The 16,738-nt window shown below is 43.8% G+C and overlaps 1 protein-coding gene and 1 non-coding gene across 3 annotated transcripts in view; one reads left to right on the forward strand and one right to left on the reverse strand.

Annotated features, from left to right (window-relative positions):
- Window positions 1-2,499: 2,499 nt before the first annotated feature.
- LOC119170225 (uncharacterized) overlaps window positions 2,500-16,738 on the forward strand; it is an 80,067-nt gene continuing 65,828 nt past the window's right edge. The window contains exon 1 of one of the 2 annotated variants that reach the window (XM_037421340.2): window positions 2,500-2,657. In XM_037421340.2, coding sequence (XP_037277237.2) covers window positions 2,571-2,657 — 87 coding nt within the window. In that variant the 5' untranslated portion in view covers window positions 2,500-2,570. The remainder of the gene's footprint in view (window positions 2,658-16,738) is intronic. The other variant, XM_037421324.2, reaches the window with a different exon arrangement.
- On the reverse strand, window positions 5,018-5,089 carry TRNAE-CUC (transfer RNA glutamic acid (anticodon CUC)). The gene has a single exon. It is a non-coding gene; the product is annotated as a tRNA-Glu (tRNA).

The following is a 16,738-nucleotide window of genomic DNA, read 5'->3' on the forward strand; positions in this document are numbered from 1 at the left end:
ACAAGGAAAACTTTTTGATCAGGCACTACCAGCATTAATTTACGCAGATGATATAGTGCTAATGGCCAACAACAAGGAATATTTGCAGAGATTGATGGACATCTGTGTTAATGAGGGAGATAGGTTAGATTTTAGATTCAGTAAGGAAAAATCAGCAGTCATGATTTTCAATGACAACGAAGGTAGTGAGCTTAGGATACAGAAGGTCACGCTAGAGATAACAGATAAATACAAATATCTGGGCGTATGGATAAGCAATGGGACCGAGTACCTGAGGGAACACGAAATATACGTGACGACTAAAGGTAACAGGAATGCAGCAGTGATGAAAAATAGGGCACTGTAGAATTACAATAGGTATGATGTTGTGAGAGGAATATGGAAAGGGGTCATGGTTCCTGGGGTGACGTTCGGCAATGCGGTCTTGTGCATGGGATCAGAAGTTCAAGCAAGATTAGAAATTAAGCAACGTGGAATAGGTAGGCTTGCTTCAGGAGCTCACGGAAATACACCAAATCAGGGAGTACAAGGTGATATGGGATGGACATCATTTGAAGGCAGGGAAGCTAGCAGCAAGATAAAATTTGAGAAGCGATTGAGAGAAATGAAGGAGGAGCGTTGGGCTAGGAAGGTTTTCAGCTACTTGTACATGAAGAATGTCGATACAAAATGGAGGAAGCGAACCAGGAAGTTGACTGGTAAATACTTAGAAAACAGCAGGTGGCCAAACCAAGAAGAACTATCGGTTAAGAAGAAAGTGAAGGAAACGGAGACTGACATGTGGAAAATGGGCATGATTAAGAAGTCCGCACTTGAGATCTATCGAACGTTTAAGCGGGAAATTGCCAAGGAAAGGATCTATGATAATACTCGGGGTAGTTCTCTACTGTTTGAGGTCAGAACGGGAGTACTGCGAACCAAGACATATCGGGCCAAATACGAAGGAGTAGACACAGTATGCAGTGCGTGTGGAGAGGAAGAAGAAACTGCCGAACACTTGATAATGTTCTGTAAAGGGCTTTACACTATAGTTCAGGATGACGGCGCAGAGTTTTTCAAAGCACTGGGGTTTAGGGACCGGGAGGGCAAAATAGACTTTAAGCAAGTAGACTTAACTAGAAGGAGGTTATCTGATTGGTGGCTAAAGTCAAGGCACGAGTGAAAATTAAACTCTTCACTGCAAAGTACGAATCCTCAAACTCACTTTTTAAGGAAGAAAAAATAAATATAGTTTTGGGTTCATTAAGTATTACGGCTTGATGGCGCTAGCCACCGCCTGATCTAAAGGGTACAGCCATATCCATCCATCCATCCTATACGAAGAGGCAACGACAACCTGGGTCTCTGTGGCGCAGTGTCAACGAACGCATCTTTCTAGAAACTTTTCACTACTTATCAGGTTTGCTTTAGGTCGCTGCCGCGCCAGCACATTGATGACCTTTTCTCTGCGTTGGAAGCTGGACTAACGGTGGGCATATCTGCGATGCTGCAAAAACGAAAAAAAAAAGACAACGTTTCGCTGCAATTTCAAAATTTCTGGTTCAGTCGGGCAGCGTTCCTTTTTCTGGTGCATAGAACGATTCGTTGCCGTAGAATCATGGATTGGCTACTTTCTTTATTGTTAAAACTCCCCTGTCTTATTTTTTTCGCCGTTGTCGACGCACGGCGGCAAACCAAGCCACGTATTGAATTTTGATTTTTTTTTCTTTTTCCGCGACGAATCTTCTGCCGACGCGCGAGATTCAAAAAGATAAATGTCATGCGGCACGTGGCGAAAGACAGGCAAACTGAACGCTGATGTCCGTGAAAGCTGGGTCTGTGCACTCTTGTTTTCAACCACATCACTCTAAAATGACACGTGACCCCGAGGTTACGAAGTCCTACAAATGGCATGTCAGTTATTAAAAACTGGAGTGCCTTTACGCTTGTCAAATACTGCGACATGCTTTCAGCTGAGGCCTTCAAATATGTCATTTTATCTTTTTCGCTCTTTTCTCGAGGATGGTCATAGTAACAAACAGAAGAGAGAATTACTTTCACACACTCTCTGATGCAATATAAGCATTAGGAACGTTACATTAAAATGCTACTACTTTAAAAGAGTAGAGTAATTGTTAGATATCACTATCTCAGATGACACCTCGCAACTTGAAAACACAGAACTGATTTTTCAGTTATTCATTCAACCTTAAGTGTGCTGGCGAAGTTCTAACACACGTGGCAGAATACGCAAAAAGAATGGCAACAGAAAAGCAGCCTTAAAGCTTTGCTGGAATCCCACCTCACTGCTATTGCCAACCTTACCTATCACGAAGGCTAATATTGCTATTCTAGGGAGTTAACTATTACTTACTTCAATAAACTAAATATGAACTGAATAACATATAATGGTTCTTATAAAGCAACTCATACATCAAAGGGAACAATGAAAGCTGTTGAAGAGGCTTAAAATATTCACCTTGTTATTCTCGTTGCGGCTGTGCCAAATCAGATCCATCGCATTCCAGTACGCTAAATTTGAATATAAATACATGCATCACCTTTGTTAATCTGCACACCAAGCTAGCATCATGATAGGCGCGCCCCACGTGAATGTTTTCGTCGTACTTCTAGCACTAGCGACAAGAGCAACCTGTGAAGCGGAAGGCATCTTCGAGGTAAGGTTTCTTGAAGCAGTGATATAATGCTAAATGTGTCTTCTTCTTACTTTTGAGCACATCACTTTCCAGAGCCAAATTATTTTGTACCCGATATGACGACGATCTGTCCCAAAGGTCTCAATTGCACCTTTTTCTTGTGCAACCATATCGTATTTTCTGCCTGCAAGTTGTTTTTTTTTACTACAGCACACTTCCCCGTGGTATAGTGGCCTCGATAGCGTTTACTATTTCTTGTTATCAGCAACATCGCTCCAACAGATAATCTGTTTTCGGCCCTATGCGTTAAGGAACCAGTAAGGACCCACTATTATTTTGATGATGGGTTTGTTGTGTCTGGTCTCTGACCCACTCAGCAATATTTCTTTTTGCACGCTATGTTGTACTTATCTTTTTCCACAGTTCGTTTTTTTCTTGTTCTCGAAATTCTGGCCCATAGATTAGCGCTGCAAAGATCTAATATTCCCACACTGTCAATTTACACTGGTGGGTCTGCATTTACCATTAGGTTATTTGAGAACACCTACCGTATACGCTTCAGCTCAACTGTATTATGTAGCGAACATTCTCTACGAGTAGTCTTCACTGGAAGTAAATGATTGTCATGTGCATACCCTTGAACAGATAGTGACAGGACAAAAATGGCCAACTCTCGCTTTCTCAACGAGATATTAAGCGTATATTTGCGTTTTCTAATTTCTGTCTTCCACTTTTCTTTAACAGTTTGACAGTAAAAAAGAGTTTCTACTGCTTGGAAAAAAATTCTGATTGTGGTGAAAATAAAAAGATTGTTCTTTATATTGGTGGCAACGAGCATACTTTTGTCCTACGAAAAAGATTGTATTTTGGAAATCGTTAAAGAATGACCGCTTGTGTCAGCCCACATGTCGTTTAGACGACCGACAGGAAAAAAAGTTCTGGCACGTAGACTAGTTTTCCTTCCGAACTAAAATCTAAACTTGAAATTGTACAATAGACACTTTAGCCACCTTCCAATTGCGCCAGAAAGTAATTTTTGTTTGGTTTTTTTCGCGCGTTTAAAAAGGCGTTCAGTGGTACAGATGTTCGCGCATTAGCCCGCTTGTCTGCGAGCAGCAAAAAGGCAAGCACTGCGTCCGGTGCAGCTCATATGAAAATTCATCTGCGGTAAAAGGCAGTCTGGTGGACTTTAGAAAATTTTCGAACCATTCCCGTGAATCCAACCAAGAACAGCAACGCTGCGCGACTCCTCAAGCGAAATGTGTTCCTCAGTATTCATCAATAATACAATAAATAAGGTTCACAGACCCCTTTCCGCTTCACCGAGGCGTCTATGTTGGTTCTCATAGCGCGTATGCAACATGGAACACCTCGTTATAACTGAAAGACAGCAGAGACCTTGTGTTCTTCTGTAAGAAGCTTCTCATGGTCGTTCTAGTAGCATGCTTATCATAAATAAAACTGCTTCAGTTCTTCCCGTAACGTCGGTGTACCGATCTTGCTGCAGCCAAGTATACCTTTGCCACTATACTCTAGTTGTTTTCAAGGCTGAGTAACCAAAATGAGGGAAACTGCCGGAATATACTGTATTTAACAATATGAGTACTCTGCACGGTGACTACAGTATTTGTTTTCATAGTGAACAAAACTTCAGGAAACATGCAAAAAGAGCACGTGGTTGAACTTTTCGACCGGCACAACAATTATCATCGCGTCCACCGATGTGTGTTGGGGGCGTCTTCACACAAACGAAACAGCCAATGCTGATCTGTATTTGCATAAAAAAACATTGCAAGGACAAGACATCGAACAGCACGCTTAGTATTACGACACAAAACTACAATAAGAAAACCAGTGAAGAATGACAGAGTGGGCCTTTAAGGTCTCTGTATTAGTTACTGTGGCGTGTTAACGTCCCAAAACCAACTTATGATTAGGAGGGATGTCGTAGTGGAGGGCTCTGGAGATTCGGACTATACCTGGGGTTCTTTAAAGTCCACCTGATTCTAAGTGCATGGGCTTCAAGCAACTACCCTTCCATGGAAAATGACATCGTTATGACTGGGATTTGATCCGGCGACCCGCGGGTCAGCAGCCGAGTGCCTTAGTCACTACACCATCTTGATGTGTAAGGCCGTTCTGTTACACTTGCAAATTTTAAACACGAATGCATTTCTAATGGTTGGTTCACCTCAGCGATTAACAGCAGTCGTGGAACCTTTTGCGACTGGTCGCAAACAGTCGCGAACTGTCGCACACTGTCGCAAAGCGACTGCTTTGACTAATTCCTTCCTAACCAATTTTTCAGTCGCGTGAATGCATTTGCGAATTAGCTGGAACCAATCAGCAATGCCTTGATGATAGCAGATAAAAGAAAATACTTCCGACACCGGGAATCGAACCCGGGCCTTCTGGGTGAGAGCCAGGTATCCTAGCCACTAGACCGTGCCGGAGAATAATCAGCGATGCCTAGATGAAACACCAGCATTTCGTTATATGCAGGCTCATTTTAAATGTGAAAAATGCTTATTGAACTTCGGCGACATTGAGCGTATCTATCTATCTATCTATCTATCTACCTATCTATCTATCTATCTATCTATCTATCTATCTACCTATCTATCTATCTATCTATCTAGCCGCCTACGACTTTCAGCTCTCCTGGCCATTTTGATAACGGTATTGATGCCAAACTTGGTATGGCATACCATGACTGTATGAAAAAATATTTGACTAGTCAAGTTAAAATCATGGCATGTATGTATTAAATGTCAAGATATACATTTGATGGTTCTGCAGCTCTTGCGGTGGTTTCGTTCACATGGCATGATGCATAACTGGTATGGTATCGCATGAATGCATGGCTAAGAAAAGTGACAGACCCTAACATGAAAATCATGACATGCGTGTCATGTAGCAACATGACTACACGCCACGTTTCTGATGCACTCTCGGCTGTTTCGCTAGCTTGACATATGCCAAATTTTTTATTACGTGACGTCAATGGATGACAAAGGTATGTGACTGGTGCAAACATGATAATAATGAGATGCGTTTCATGTTAAACATGACTACATGCCACAGTAAAGGCGCCATTACATTTCGGCTTGACCCAGTGCGCGTGCACACCGGCGTTCTTTTCGTCGCGTCACGCAGGCGTTGCCTCGCCAGGCGCAGGTCCTGCCACATACTCACAGGTGCGCGCCACGCTGCGCTGCTTTGACGTATGCGCGTTTCAGCGCGCTTTGTTGAATTTACGTACGCGCGTGCTGTGTCGCTCCGTCACAAAAATAGGCAGACGCAGTGCACTCTAGATAACGCATCAGGGCGAATGGTAGCATGTCACATATCGCGCCGGTTGCCGTCAGGCCACATCGATGGAACGCTGGTCGCGTCACTCACGCTTGGCGTCAGGTTATAGAGTGTTCGAGTTTTGCTAACATATCGCCGCTGTGCCCAGCGTGCACGCGTGACAGCGCTACAATGGAGTATAATGGAGGTGCTGGCGACCGTTTTGCTAGCTCCACATATACTATGTTTGGTATCACGTGACGTCATTGACGAAAGTAAACGACACATGCAAATATAATAATCATGACACGGAAGGATTGTACGGCATAATTTTCCTTCACCTCGTAACGTTGTTCTGATTTTAAAGTGACATATATCAACCTTTCTAATTCGTACTTCGCATATCGCCGATTATCACCCCCGTATTCACAAACGCTCCTTAACTCAAGAACTCTCCTCGACTTGAAAAAGCCGATGGGAGCGCCGTCTCTTGGCAGACCAAGTCACTGCTATCAGGAATATTCTGAAGCGATTCTTGAGAAGTGCAGCGTCAATTTCAGTCGAGCACCGGCGCAGTGCTCAACTCAGTCAAGTAAAGGATGGAATTCAAGTCGACGGGCGTTTCCAAATACGGGGGTTATTGTACGTGTTGTTCTATCGTGGCCAAAGAAAGACACGGACGCCGGGACCAGACAGGAACGAATGCCCTTTTATTGAAGCAATGCTCTGCTTTTAAAGCGCTTTATCGTGACGATGGTCTTAGGCCATGGCTCGTTTGATAACCGATATCACACGTGTGATCAGGCAATTTTTTTATTTCAGTTTTTTCATTGTTCTGGCCTCCTGTCACCAGATACAAACTAGTGCGATTCTTTTGGTCTGTGGCACCACGGCCACTACGGAGTACTTGCCTTAGAGATCGTGGGGCGCAGCAACTTAGCCAAGTGTTGAATTTACGTATAAAGAAAAAAAAACGATTCTACAATATCTTCCCCCTTAGTCAGAATCCATTTTGTCTTGAACTTGACTTGTCACCGCCTTCAATGCAGCCTACTACTCTGCAATCGAGAAGTGGAAAACCAATTCACATCTGTGAATAGGTTAATGTTCTAGGCGTCACAATCATAATGTACAGAAAAACCAACACCGATGTACTCAGACGTCTTGAGAAGAGCGCTCACAGCTTCAGTAGGGTCATCTGCAGAGTTGCCAACAACAGAGAGCGGCTAAAGGAGGATAATTTCATGAAAGCCTTGCATACGTTCCTCCTCAGCCACATTATTTACGGCGTGCCTTTACTAAAACTGGCAAAGAAGGAACTTAATAAGATTGACGACTCTCTCAGTATGGCGCTAAAGTGGGTCCTAATTCTTCCGAAATGCACAAACACGGAGCGGCTCTTACAGCTTGGACTGCATAACACAGCAACGGAGCTCTTTGAAGCTCAACGAACTGCTCATCTATGGTGATTGTCACTTACCAAAGCAGGCACCACGATCCTCCCAGAAGCCGGCCCACAACCCCTCTTTATGCCACCATAAAAACAGAGTATATCTGCTGAGATAAGAGAGCTATATGCGTTGACCCGGTCCTCAGGGCCATCCATTTGGTGCACAACGAAGGACACCGACGAGAAAGAGCCGAGACCATCATGAGCAAGATCGGGCGCTTAAGCTCAGCTGCCCTCTTTGTCGATGCAGCTCAATACTGGAAGAATGATGCGTGTGTCGTCACTGTTGGTAATGAGAAAGGATGCCTTGTCAACGTTGCCACGGTGGTCACCAGATTCACTCACGAAGCCGAGGAACTTGCAAACACAGTCGCTCTTCGCAAACGAAGAAAGTACGTCACCATCTTTTCAGACTCAAGAACAGCCATTCAGTCATTCTCATCTTGTTTTGTCTCTACTACGGCTGCTCACATCACGAATAAGGTTTCTACTCACAAAAATGAATTGTAAGTTCTCTGACATATATTGCGTGGTTCGCAGCCTATATGGGTAATCTCTCGTCTTGCCAAACCGGCAATCCGAACGAGAAGGCTCAGCAGCTAGCATGCGAAAGAGCTACCCGCGGTGGTGAGCCACCCTCTCAGAGGTGTAGCCAACGGGGATCTATGGACTTCAAGGATCCACTGATTACGTTTCACGCGATCACCACAGCTCATAAACTAGGGTGCAGCGGTTACCCTTTTCCGCACCCTGAATTGAATAAAGCACAAGCAATTACACTTCGGCAACTACAGATGCAAACGTACATCACACCAACCATACTGCACAGACTCGACCTAGATTTCTCACCCCACTGCCCACACTGTCATTACGAGTACTGTAATTTCGAACAAATGCTGTAGTTGTGCCCCTTTTCCTAGGGGTCAGAACTATCAGACAGAACCTCCTGGGAGGCTGCCACGCGCAGCACGAAACACGTCCGCAAGCCATCCATGACGCGTTCACAGTGCTCTACGACTTATTTACAGAGACGGTCATGCCCCCATTCACTTTCCGAATATACCCCCGCAGAGCATCTGCGAAAACAGGCGTTTTGTTTCGTAGCGAAACCATGGACCCACGCTAATAGGAGGGTCTCCACTCCTTCCAACGCCTAGCCTTGCGTGGCTGAGCCGTGTCCGAAGAAAAGGGGATCCTGGGGGCTGAGCCGATGCTGGGTGAACCTTTAAGGGCCCCCCGGCGGAGGCAACACACCCCTTCGGCCTCGCCTTCACGTAGATGGCCATCCTGGGCAGACCCATTCAGGGGAAATCGGTAGTCCCCTTTTCCTACATCTCTCTCCCTACATCTGCGTCTTTATCTCTCACTTTTTATCTGTCCTGTCTATTTCTCCTTTCTATTAGTTACTGTTGTTTCTGACGGCATGTGTACTTCCTCATTTTTTCACCCCACCTTGGGACGCGTCACATCAGGCTATAGCGGTGGCGTACAGCTGGCGTATGCAAGCCATTTCTTCATGTCTTCCAGCGTCCCCTCGTTGGGCTCAGTGATGGGTAGCTGCCACCGCTCTTAAACACAATTCATACTTTATGGCGAAATCTTTCAACCCTCCATTGAGCGTTCCCTGAAGAGGGCACGCACTGAAGCAAACTTTCACAACAAAGGGTACTTTCCACCAGCAAAACCTGTAAAAAATTCCCAGTTCCTAGTTTCAAGGTGCCTAATAGACACTCTTGAAACAGGTTACAAAGCAGCAAAAATAGCCAACGGAGACCTCCTCATTCAAGTCCGAGACAAGGCAAAATATGTAATACTGTCCAGCTTGAAAACTTTAGATGAAGGTTCACTGATTCAGCACATCGCTCGATGAACATTGTCCGAGGAGTTGGTCGGAGGTTGACCTTGTTGATTGACAGATGCCGAACTTCTTGACGGCTGGGAAGAACAGAACGTAGTCAATGCCATGAAAATCAAGAGGCAAGATGGCAAATGCATTCCAACAAAACATATGAACTTTACCTTTGGCTCCTCAGCATTCTTCCTGAGAGACTTGCAACTGAGTAAACAAACCAACGTGTAGAACTATACATGCTGAATCTCCGACAGTGCTTCCAATATGAGAGATATGACCATGGCTTGCAAAGCTGTCATGGCCGGCGAACTTATTCACAATGTGGAGTTTCGGGCCACACCTCCGACACCTGCGAAAAACCAGCGCACTGAATAAACTGAGATGAAAATCATGCGACATACTCACGATCGTGTTTATTTTGTAAAAAAAAAGATCACGTTGATGATGAAGGAAAATATCTCGTTCGAAGAAGCAAGAAGGGTTTCACTGTTCTTCGGCTTAAGAACTTGTGCGCAGCAGCGCATCAGGGGGCAGCGTCGCGCCAGCCCTCACCACTCCTTTGTCCTACGCAGAGCGAGCTGTGGGATTTTGTGCCTGCGCCCAAAGCAGCAGTAGTTTAGTGTACTCCACCTACTCACGAACAGAATTCGGAGACTCCTAGGGTCGTCATGTCTTAACGCCTAACCTCGTCAGGCTATGTCTAAACTTCGAACAACCAGCTCACACTTGCGGTCACTCAGTGCCTCTGAGGAAGCAATGGACAAGGCGGCACCCCTGGTGCCGAAAGACTGGCGAGGCTCCTTGGAGCATACCAATAAAACAAACAAGCATATAACTGAGTCAGGTGACAGTCCTGTTACTTGAATTCCGCTTACCGTCTCAACAGACAATCGCTTTTCGTACGCACAGTAATACAATACTTTCATCATGAACACCCAAACTATAAGATAACACGCCAGGGGCCTTCTACGGAACCTTGACGATGTCCAAAAACTTTTAAACAAACACTCCCTAAAAGTGCTTCGCGTGCAATAAACACAATCAAAATCAAAACACACTAACGTTCTATGTAACTAGATTATTTTGTGAAACAACCGTGATAATGCTATAACATCATTCAGTGGTGTAGCTATTGTAGTAAATCAAGAGATCGCATGCACACACAACTCCAAGCGTTGCTTGAGGTAGTGGCTGTTCGAGCTTCTCTTTTCGAGAAACTGATCACAATTTGCACTGTATACATTCCTTCGAACAATCAGCTACAGACAAAGATTTGAAATCTTTGATTCATGAAATTCGCGAACCTTACCTTCTCCTTGGAGACCTAAATACCCATAGTAGGCTATGAGGTGACTCTCGATGTGACACGGAAGGTTGACTGATTGAACAGTTTCTTCTCTCGTCGAGCGCGTGTCTCTTGAATTGAAGAGAATGAACATAATGTAATATCACTAACAATACCTATTCCGCACTCCGCCGCGGTGGTGTAGTGGTCAAGCTACTCGGCTGCTGACCCGCAGGTTGCGGGACTGAATCCCGGTGGTGGTGGCTGCAATTTTGAAGGAGGCGGAAATGTTGTGGGCCTGTGTGCTCAGATTTGGGTGCACGTTAAAAAACCCCAGATGGTCGAAATTTTCAGAGCCCTCCAGTACGGCGTCTCTCACAATCATATTGTGGTTTCGGAACGTTAAACTCCACATATCATCATTATCACACGTATGCCATCCTAGACCAAACACATTACTTCATCGCTTGCGCCTCTACTCCAATAGAAAGTATTCAGTACACCCTATAGAAGTGACCATTTTTTTCGTAGTTTTGAGCTAAACTACATCAACTGAATGCCCTTGATTGGTTCCCAAACGGCTCTTAAAAAGCAAGGACTGGAAGCAAATGTATGCCATCACTCGTTCAGGTTGGACTGACACATGTACTTAAAGCATAGGTGCTGTTGTCGACAATTTCACAGCTTTTTTTTTATTGATGCCACAACAAAAGCATCCAACAAACGAATGGTCATTCTGGAAAACGAAGTTTACCGTGGTTTATACTACGAGCGCTGAAAAGTGCGCAAGCAGCAAAATGAAGCATGGCGGCTGTTTCCGAACTCTCCGACTGCTGAAAATCTCGAAAACTTTAGGAAAATAAAGTCTAGAAGCAGGAAAACGCGCCGGCAGGCCAGGATGGAAAATTTACGAAAGCTTTTGTAAAGCACTAATTTGTGTCCACACGAGCGCACAGTTTGGAACATGGTTAGCAGGATAACAGGAAAAGAGCCACGTTAACTTCCTCTAGTAAGTACACAAGTTGACAGCAAGGAAGACCAGGCGAAATTTCTAGGTCCCTATTTAGAGCAGGTGTCGAGCTCTTCACACTATTCTGAAGCCTTCCAACGATACAAAAGAAAAATGCAAAAAGAGAAACTAGAGCGGAAATACACAAAACGGGAGGCATACAGTGTGCTATTTTGTTCGGCTGAGCTGCAGGCATCGCCACGTTGCTGCAATAAATCCGCTACCGGCTCCAACCTAGTCCCATGCAAAATGCAAAAGCATCTGCCCTCTGAAACGCTAAATGTCCTTCATCTATGCATAACGCTGTTTGGGTTTTCCTGTTATATCCCCACTGCCTGGATAGAAGCCATTATTGCTCCAATTTTGAATAGGCCTAGACCTATCCTTAGTCTCCAATAACAGGCGTATCACTTTGCCAATTGGTTTGGTTTCGTTTGCTTTTATTCAAGGCAAAATTGAACAAGATTGCCTTGGGGGACACGACTAAAGGCTAAGTAAAAACCTGACTTGGTCGTGCCACCCTGGCAGCAAAGAAGAAACATACCACAAGTACAGTACTCAGAAACTTACAACATCACGTGTTATCTTACACGGGTACCATAGTCAAACAGGAACTGCCAGAAGTATGAATAAAAGAATAGAAATATAAACAGTCCTTATTCGATTGGTGGCAAATACAAACAAATGCATGTTTCCTATGAAAAAAAAATTACAAGAAACATCTTGACTAAAAAATCGAGTTGCTTTACAAGACAAAATAGAGTATAATAAACAACAGGCAAGGGACAATAATGAACAGGGTGCAACGAATACAAAAACATCTTTAACTACAAATTTCACAATCAAGAAAAGCATCGCTTTCATCCACTAGGAACTCTTTCGTTATTTTTCAAATGATCTAGCTGAAATTCCGTCTTCCAGTAAATGTAGTATAACTGGGTGTTTGTTTAGAATGTTTGGATTTTGTGACGCTAATCGTCGTTGGTCACCGTAGTTCGTGCGTGATCTATATTTGTATATTAGGCTCTTTCTCAGCTCGTATGGTGTTTGTTTCATATAATATGTGTCCAAGAAAAGTGATGTATTTTGTTTATACTGGTGTAATATCTCTAGACATAGCTTATGTCTGTATAACAGTTTTATAGGCAATACTGTGTACATTTTAAAATATGGTCGAGCACTTTCGTAAAGGGGAGTGTTAGATATAGCACGTATAGCACGTTTTTGTAATATCAACAGAGCATTAAGGTTTATGGTGGCCGTTGTTAGCAACACCAAGGAGCAGTATGTTAGTCGTGAATGTACTAGCGCGTAATAAATTTGCAGCTTGACATTTGATGGGACGTAGTATCTCAGTCTATTGAAAATGCCGATTCTCCTGGAAAGATCTTTTTTTATCGCGTCGATGTGAGGAGACCAAGAAAGTTGTTCTTGCAACAGAACTCCTAGAAATTTTATTGTTGTTGTGCGCTGAATCTCGGAGCTCTGGAAGGAAATTGGAGTGCGTGGTATGTGAGCTACTCCTTTAGGCTTGAAAAACATGTACTTTGTTTTAGGAATATTCAATTAAAGTTTATTTGCATTTAACCATGAATTTACTTTCTCCATCCAAACGTTAGCTTTTTATATAGTTCACATACGTTAGAACCTGCGAAAAATACATTTGTGTCATCAGCATACAATAATATTTTCTTGTGTCCATCGATATTTACGATATTATTAATGAACAGCAGGAATAGGATTGGCCCAAGAATCGATCCCTGGGGGACACCATACTTAATGTGTTCAACTTGAGAGTGTGTATTATTTACAACGGTATATTGTTTTCTAGACGAGAGATAACTTTGTATTAATTGAGCTGTGGTACCCCGAATGCCATAATACGGTAGTTTTCGTACAAGTGCAAGGCGCAATTGACGGTGCAAGGCCTCCGAAAAGATAATAAATAAAAAAGTGATCCACTTTCCTGAAACAAACAGTCTACTTGAGCCACACCAGTGCGAGTTTAGAGAAAAAAAAGCTACCACGCACAACCTTATCCGTATTGAGGCGCAAATTCGTGACGCTTTCGTTCATAACCAAATTTTTGTTTCTCTATTCCTCGACATGAGGAAAACCCACGACACTACGTGGTGCTTCGGTATATTCAAAGTTCTCTGACATTTAGGTGTGCGCGGCAGAATGTTCTGTAGAATTGAAAGTTATCTGTCCAATCGGGCATTCCGATTTTGTGTGGGCACTGTTCTCTCGCAAACATTTGTGCAGTAGACAGAAGTGCCGCAAGGAGGTGTATTCAGTTGTACGATTTTTAAAACCAAAATGCATTGCTTGCTTATGCCCATCCCACGAAATATGTTTTATTGCACGCATGTCGATAACGTGCAAATCAGCTTTAAATCGCGCAGCTTTCAATGTGTGAATGGCACGTTCAGTGGGGTCTGAAGAAGCTTTTGAAGCGGACACATCCAAATGGGCTTAAACTGAAGTCAAAAAAGAGCATTTGTCTTTTATTCTCCAGAAAGAAAGGTTTTCATCCTGATGGGAACTTTCATATGCATGGTCGATGTCTACCTGTTAAAAGTGAGCATAAGATTTTAGACCTAATCTTAGACAGCAAGCTGACCTTCATACCACGGATTAGGTACCTAAAAAACGAGTGCTTCAGAACGATGAAGATGTGAAATTATTGTCGCGCACGTCATGGAGTAGTGACAAAAAGTGTCTTTTGAATCTAGAAAAAACCTGATACGCACGCGCCTGTATTGCGGAGCAATAATATACGAGTAGCGATTGCGTAGTGGTTAGAGTATCCGCCTCGCATGCAAAAGGTCCGTGCTTCAAATCCCAGTGCCGCGCAGTTCCCAACCGGATAAAAATAAATCCGCGTGCTGATGGAACTGCATTACGAGGCCTGGGGTGCGGCCTCACCGGCAACCACCGCCGGGAACGCACTTCCTCACCAGAGGATTGGCCACCCTGGTGCAGTGTCTGGCCACTACCACCAACATGCATACGTCAAATAACTCAAGGCCCTCAGTCCCCAGCAGCTGCGAAGCAACTGACCACGGCGGCGGTCAGATCTGCAACGCAGCAGAGGGTGCTAAGAATCTCTGGATCCGGACAGACCGCCATTGAAACCTGAACTTGGCAACGTTTAACGCTAGAACCTTATCTAGTGAGGGAAGTCTAGCTGTACTATTTGAGGAGCTAAGGGGTGTTAAATGGGATATAATAGGGCTCAGTGATGTTAGGAGGACAAATGAGGCCTATACGGTGCTGCAGAATGGGCACGTTCTTTGCTATCGGGGCTTGTCTGACAGAAGAGAACTGGGAGTGGGGTTCCTAATTCACAGAAACATAGCTGGCAGCATAGAGGAATACTATAGCATTAATTAAAGGGTGGTAGATATCGTAATTAAACTGAATAAGAGATACAAGACGAAGGTGGTACAGGCTTACGCGCCTTTATCCAGCCATGATGACAGTTCAGTTGAAAGCATCTATGAAGACGTGGAATCGGCAATGCGTAAGGCAAAAACACAGTATACAATACTGATGGGAGACTTTACTGCAAAGGTAGGGAAGAAGCAGGCTGGAGACCAGGCAGTAGGAGATTATGGCATCGGTACTAGAAACGCCAGAGGAGAGCTACTAGTAGAATTCGCAGAACACAATAATTTACGAATTTTGAATACTTTTACCGAAAACGAGGAAACCGCAAGTGGACATGGAGGAGCCCTAATGGCGAAAATAACAACGAAATAGACTTTATATTGAGTGCACAACCAGGCATAGTGCAGGATGTGAAAGTGGTTGGCAAGGTACAATGCAGTGATCATAGATTGGTACGGTCTCGAATTCGCCTAGACTTGAGAAAGGAACGACAGAAACTGATACGCAAGAAGCCAATCAATGAGCTAGCACTGAGAGGGAAAGTACAGGAATTCAGAGTCTCGCTTCAGAACAGGTACTCGGCTCTTAGTGAGGAAACCAACCTTAGCATAGATACAGTGCGTAATAATCTGACGACTATCATTACAGAGTGTGCAGTGGAAGTTGGAGGAAGGGTAGTTAGACAGGACACTGGCAAGCGTTCCCAGGAAACGAAGAATCTCATTAAGAAGCATCAAATCATGAAAGTCTCAAGTACAACAGACAAAATAGAACTGGCAGAGCCTTCGAAGTTGAATAATAGGCGTAAGGTATCCGACGTGAGAAGGTAACCCATGGAGAGAATTGAACACGCTCTGAAAAACGAAGGAAGCGTCAAAGCAGTGAAGAGGAAACTAGGGATAGGCAAAAATCGGATGTATGCACTAAGGGACAAAGAAGGCAAAAGAACTGCCAATATGAATAGGATAGTTAAAATAGTGGAGGAGTTTTACAGAGATCTGTTGAGTAGCCGGGACAACCACGACTTTAATACTATAAGAACTAGCAGTAACCCAGATGACAACCCACCAGTAATGATAGAAGAAGTCAGAAAAGCTTTGGAAAGCATGCAAAGGGGAAAAGCTGCTGGTGAGAATCAGGTAACATCAGATCTGCTGAAAGATGGAGGACAGATTGCGTTAGAAAAACTAGCCACCCTGTTTACGCGGTGTCTCCTGACGGGAAGAGTACCAGAGCCTTGGAAGAACGCTAACATCATCTTAATACATAAGAAAGGAGATGACAAGGACTTGAAAAATTACAGGCCGATTAGCTTGCTCTCTGTAGTATACAAGCTATTTACAAAAGTAATTGCTAACAGAGTAAAAAAAAACATTAGAATTCAATCAACCAAAGGAACAAGCAGGATTTCGAACAGGCTACTCAACAATCGACCACATTCATACTATCAATCAGGTAATAGAGAAATGCTCAGAATATAACCAACCACTATACATAGCTTTCATAGATTACGAGAAGGCGTTTGATTCAGAAGAAATATCAGCCGTCAAGCAGTCACTGCGGAATCATGGCGTCGATGAAGTATATATAAACATCCTGGATGAAATCTACAGGGGTTCAACTGCTACCATAGTCCTTCATAAAGAAAGCAACAGAATACCAATCAAGAAGGGTGTAAGGCAGGGGGACACAATCTCCCGAATGCTATTTACAGTGCGCTTACAGGAGGTTTTCAGAAGCCTAGAATGGGAACAGTTAGGGATAAGAGTTAATAGAGAGTACCTTAGTAACCTGCGCTTCGCCGATGACATAGCATTGCTGA

Source organism: Rhipicephalus microplus, chromosome 3 (assembly GCF_043290135.1).
Source record: "Rhipicephalus microplus isolate Deutch F79 chromosome 3, USDA_Rmic, whole genome shotgun sequence".
Classification (NCBI taxonomy): Eukaryota; Metazoa; Arthropoda; class Arachnida; order Ixodida; family Ixodidae; genus Rhipicephalus; species Rhipicephalus microplus.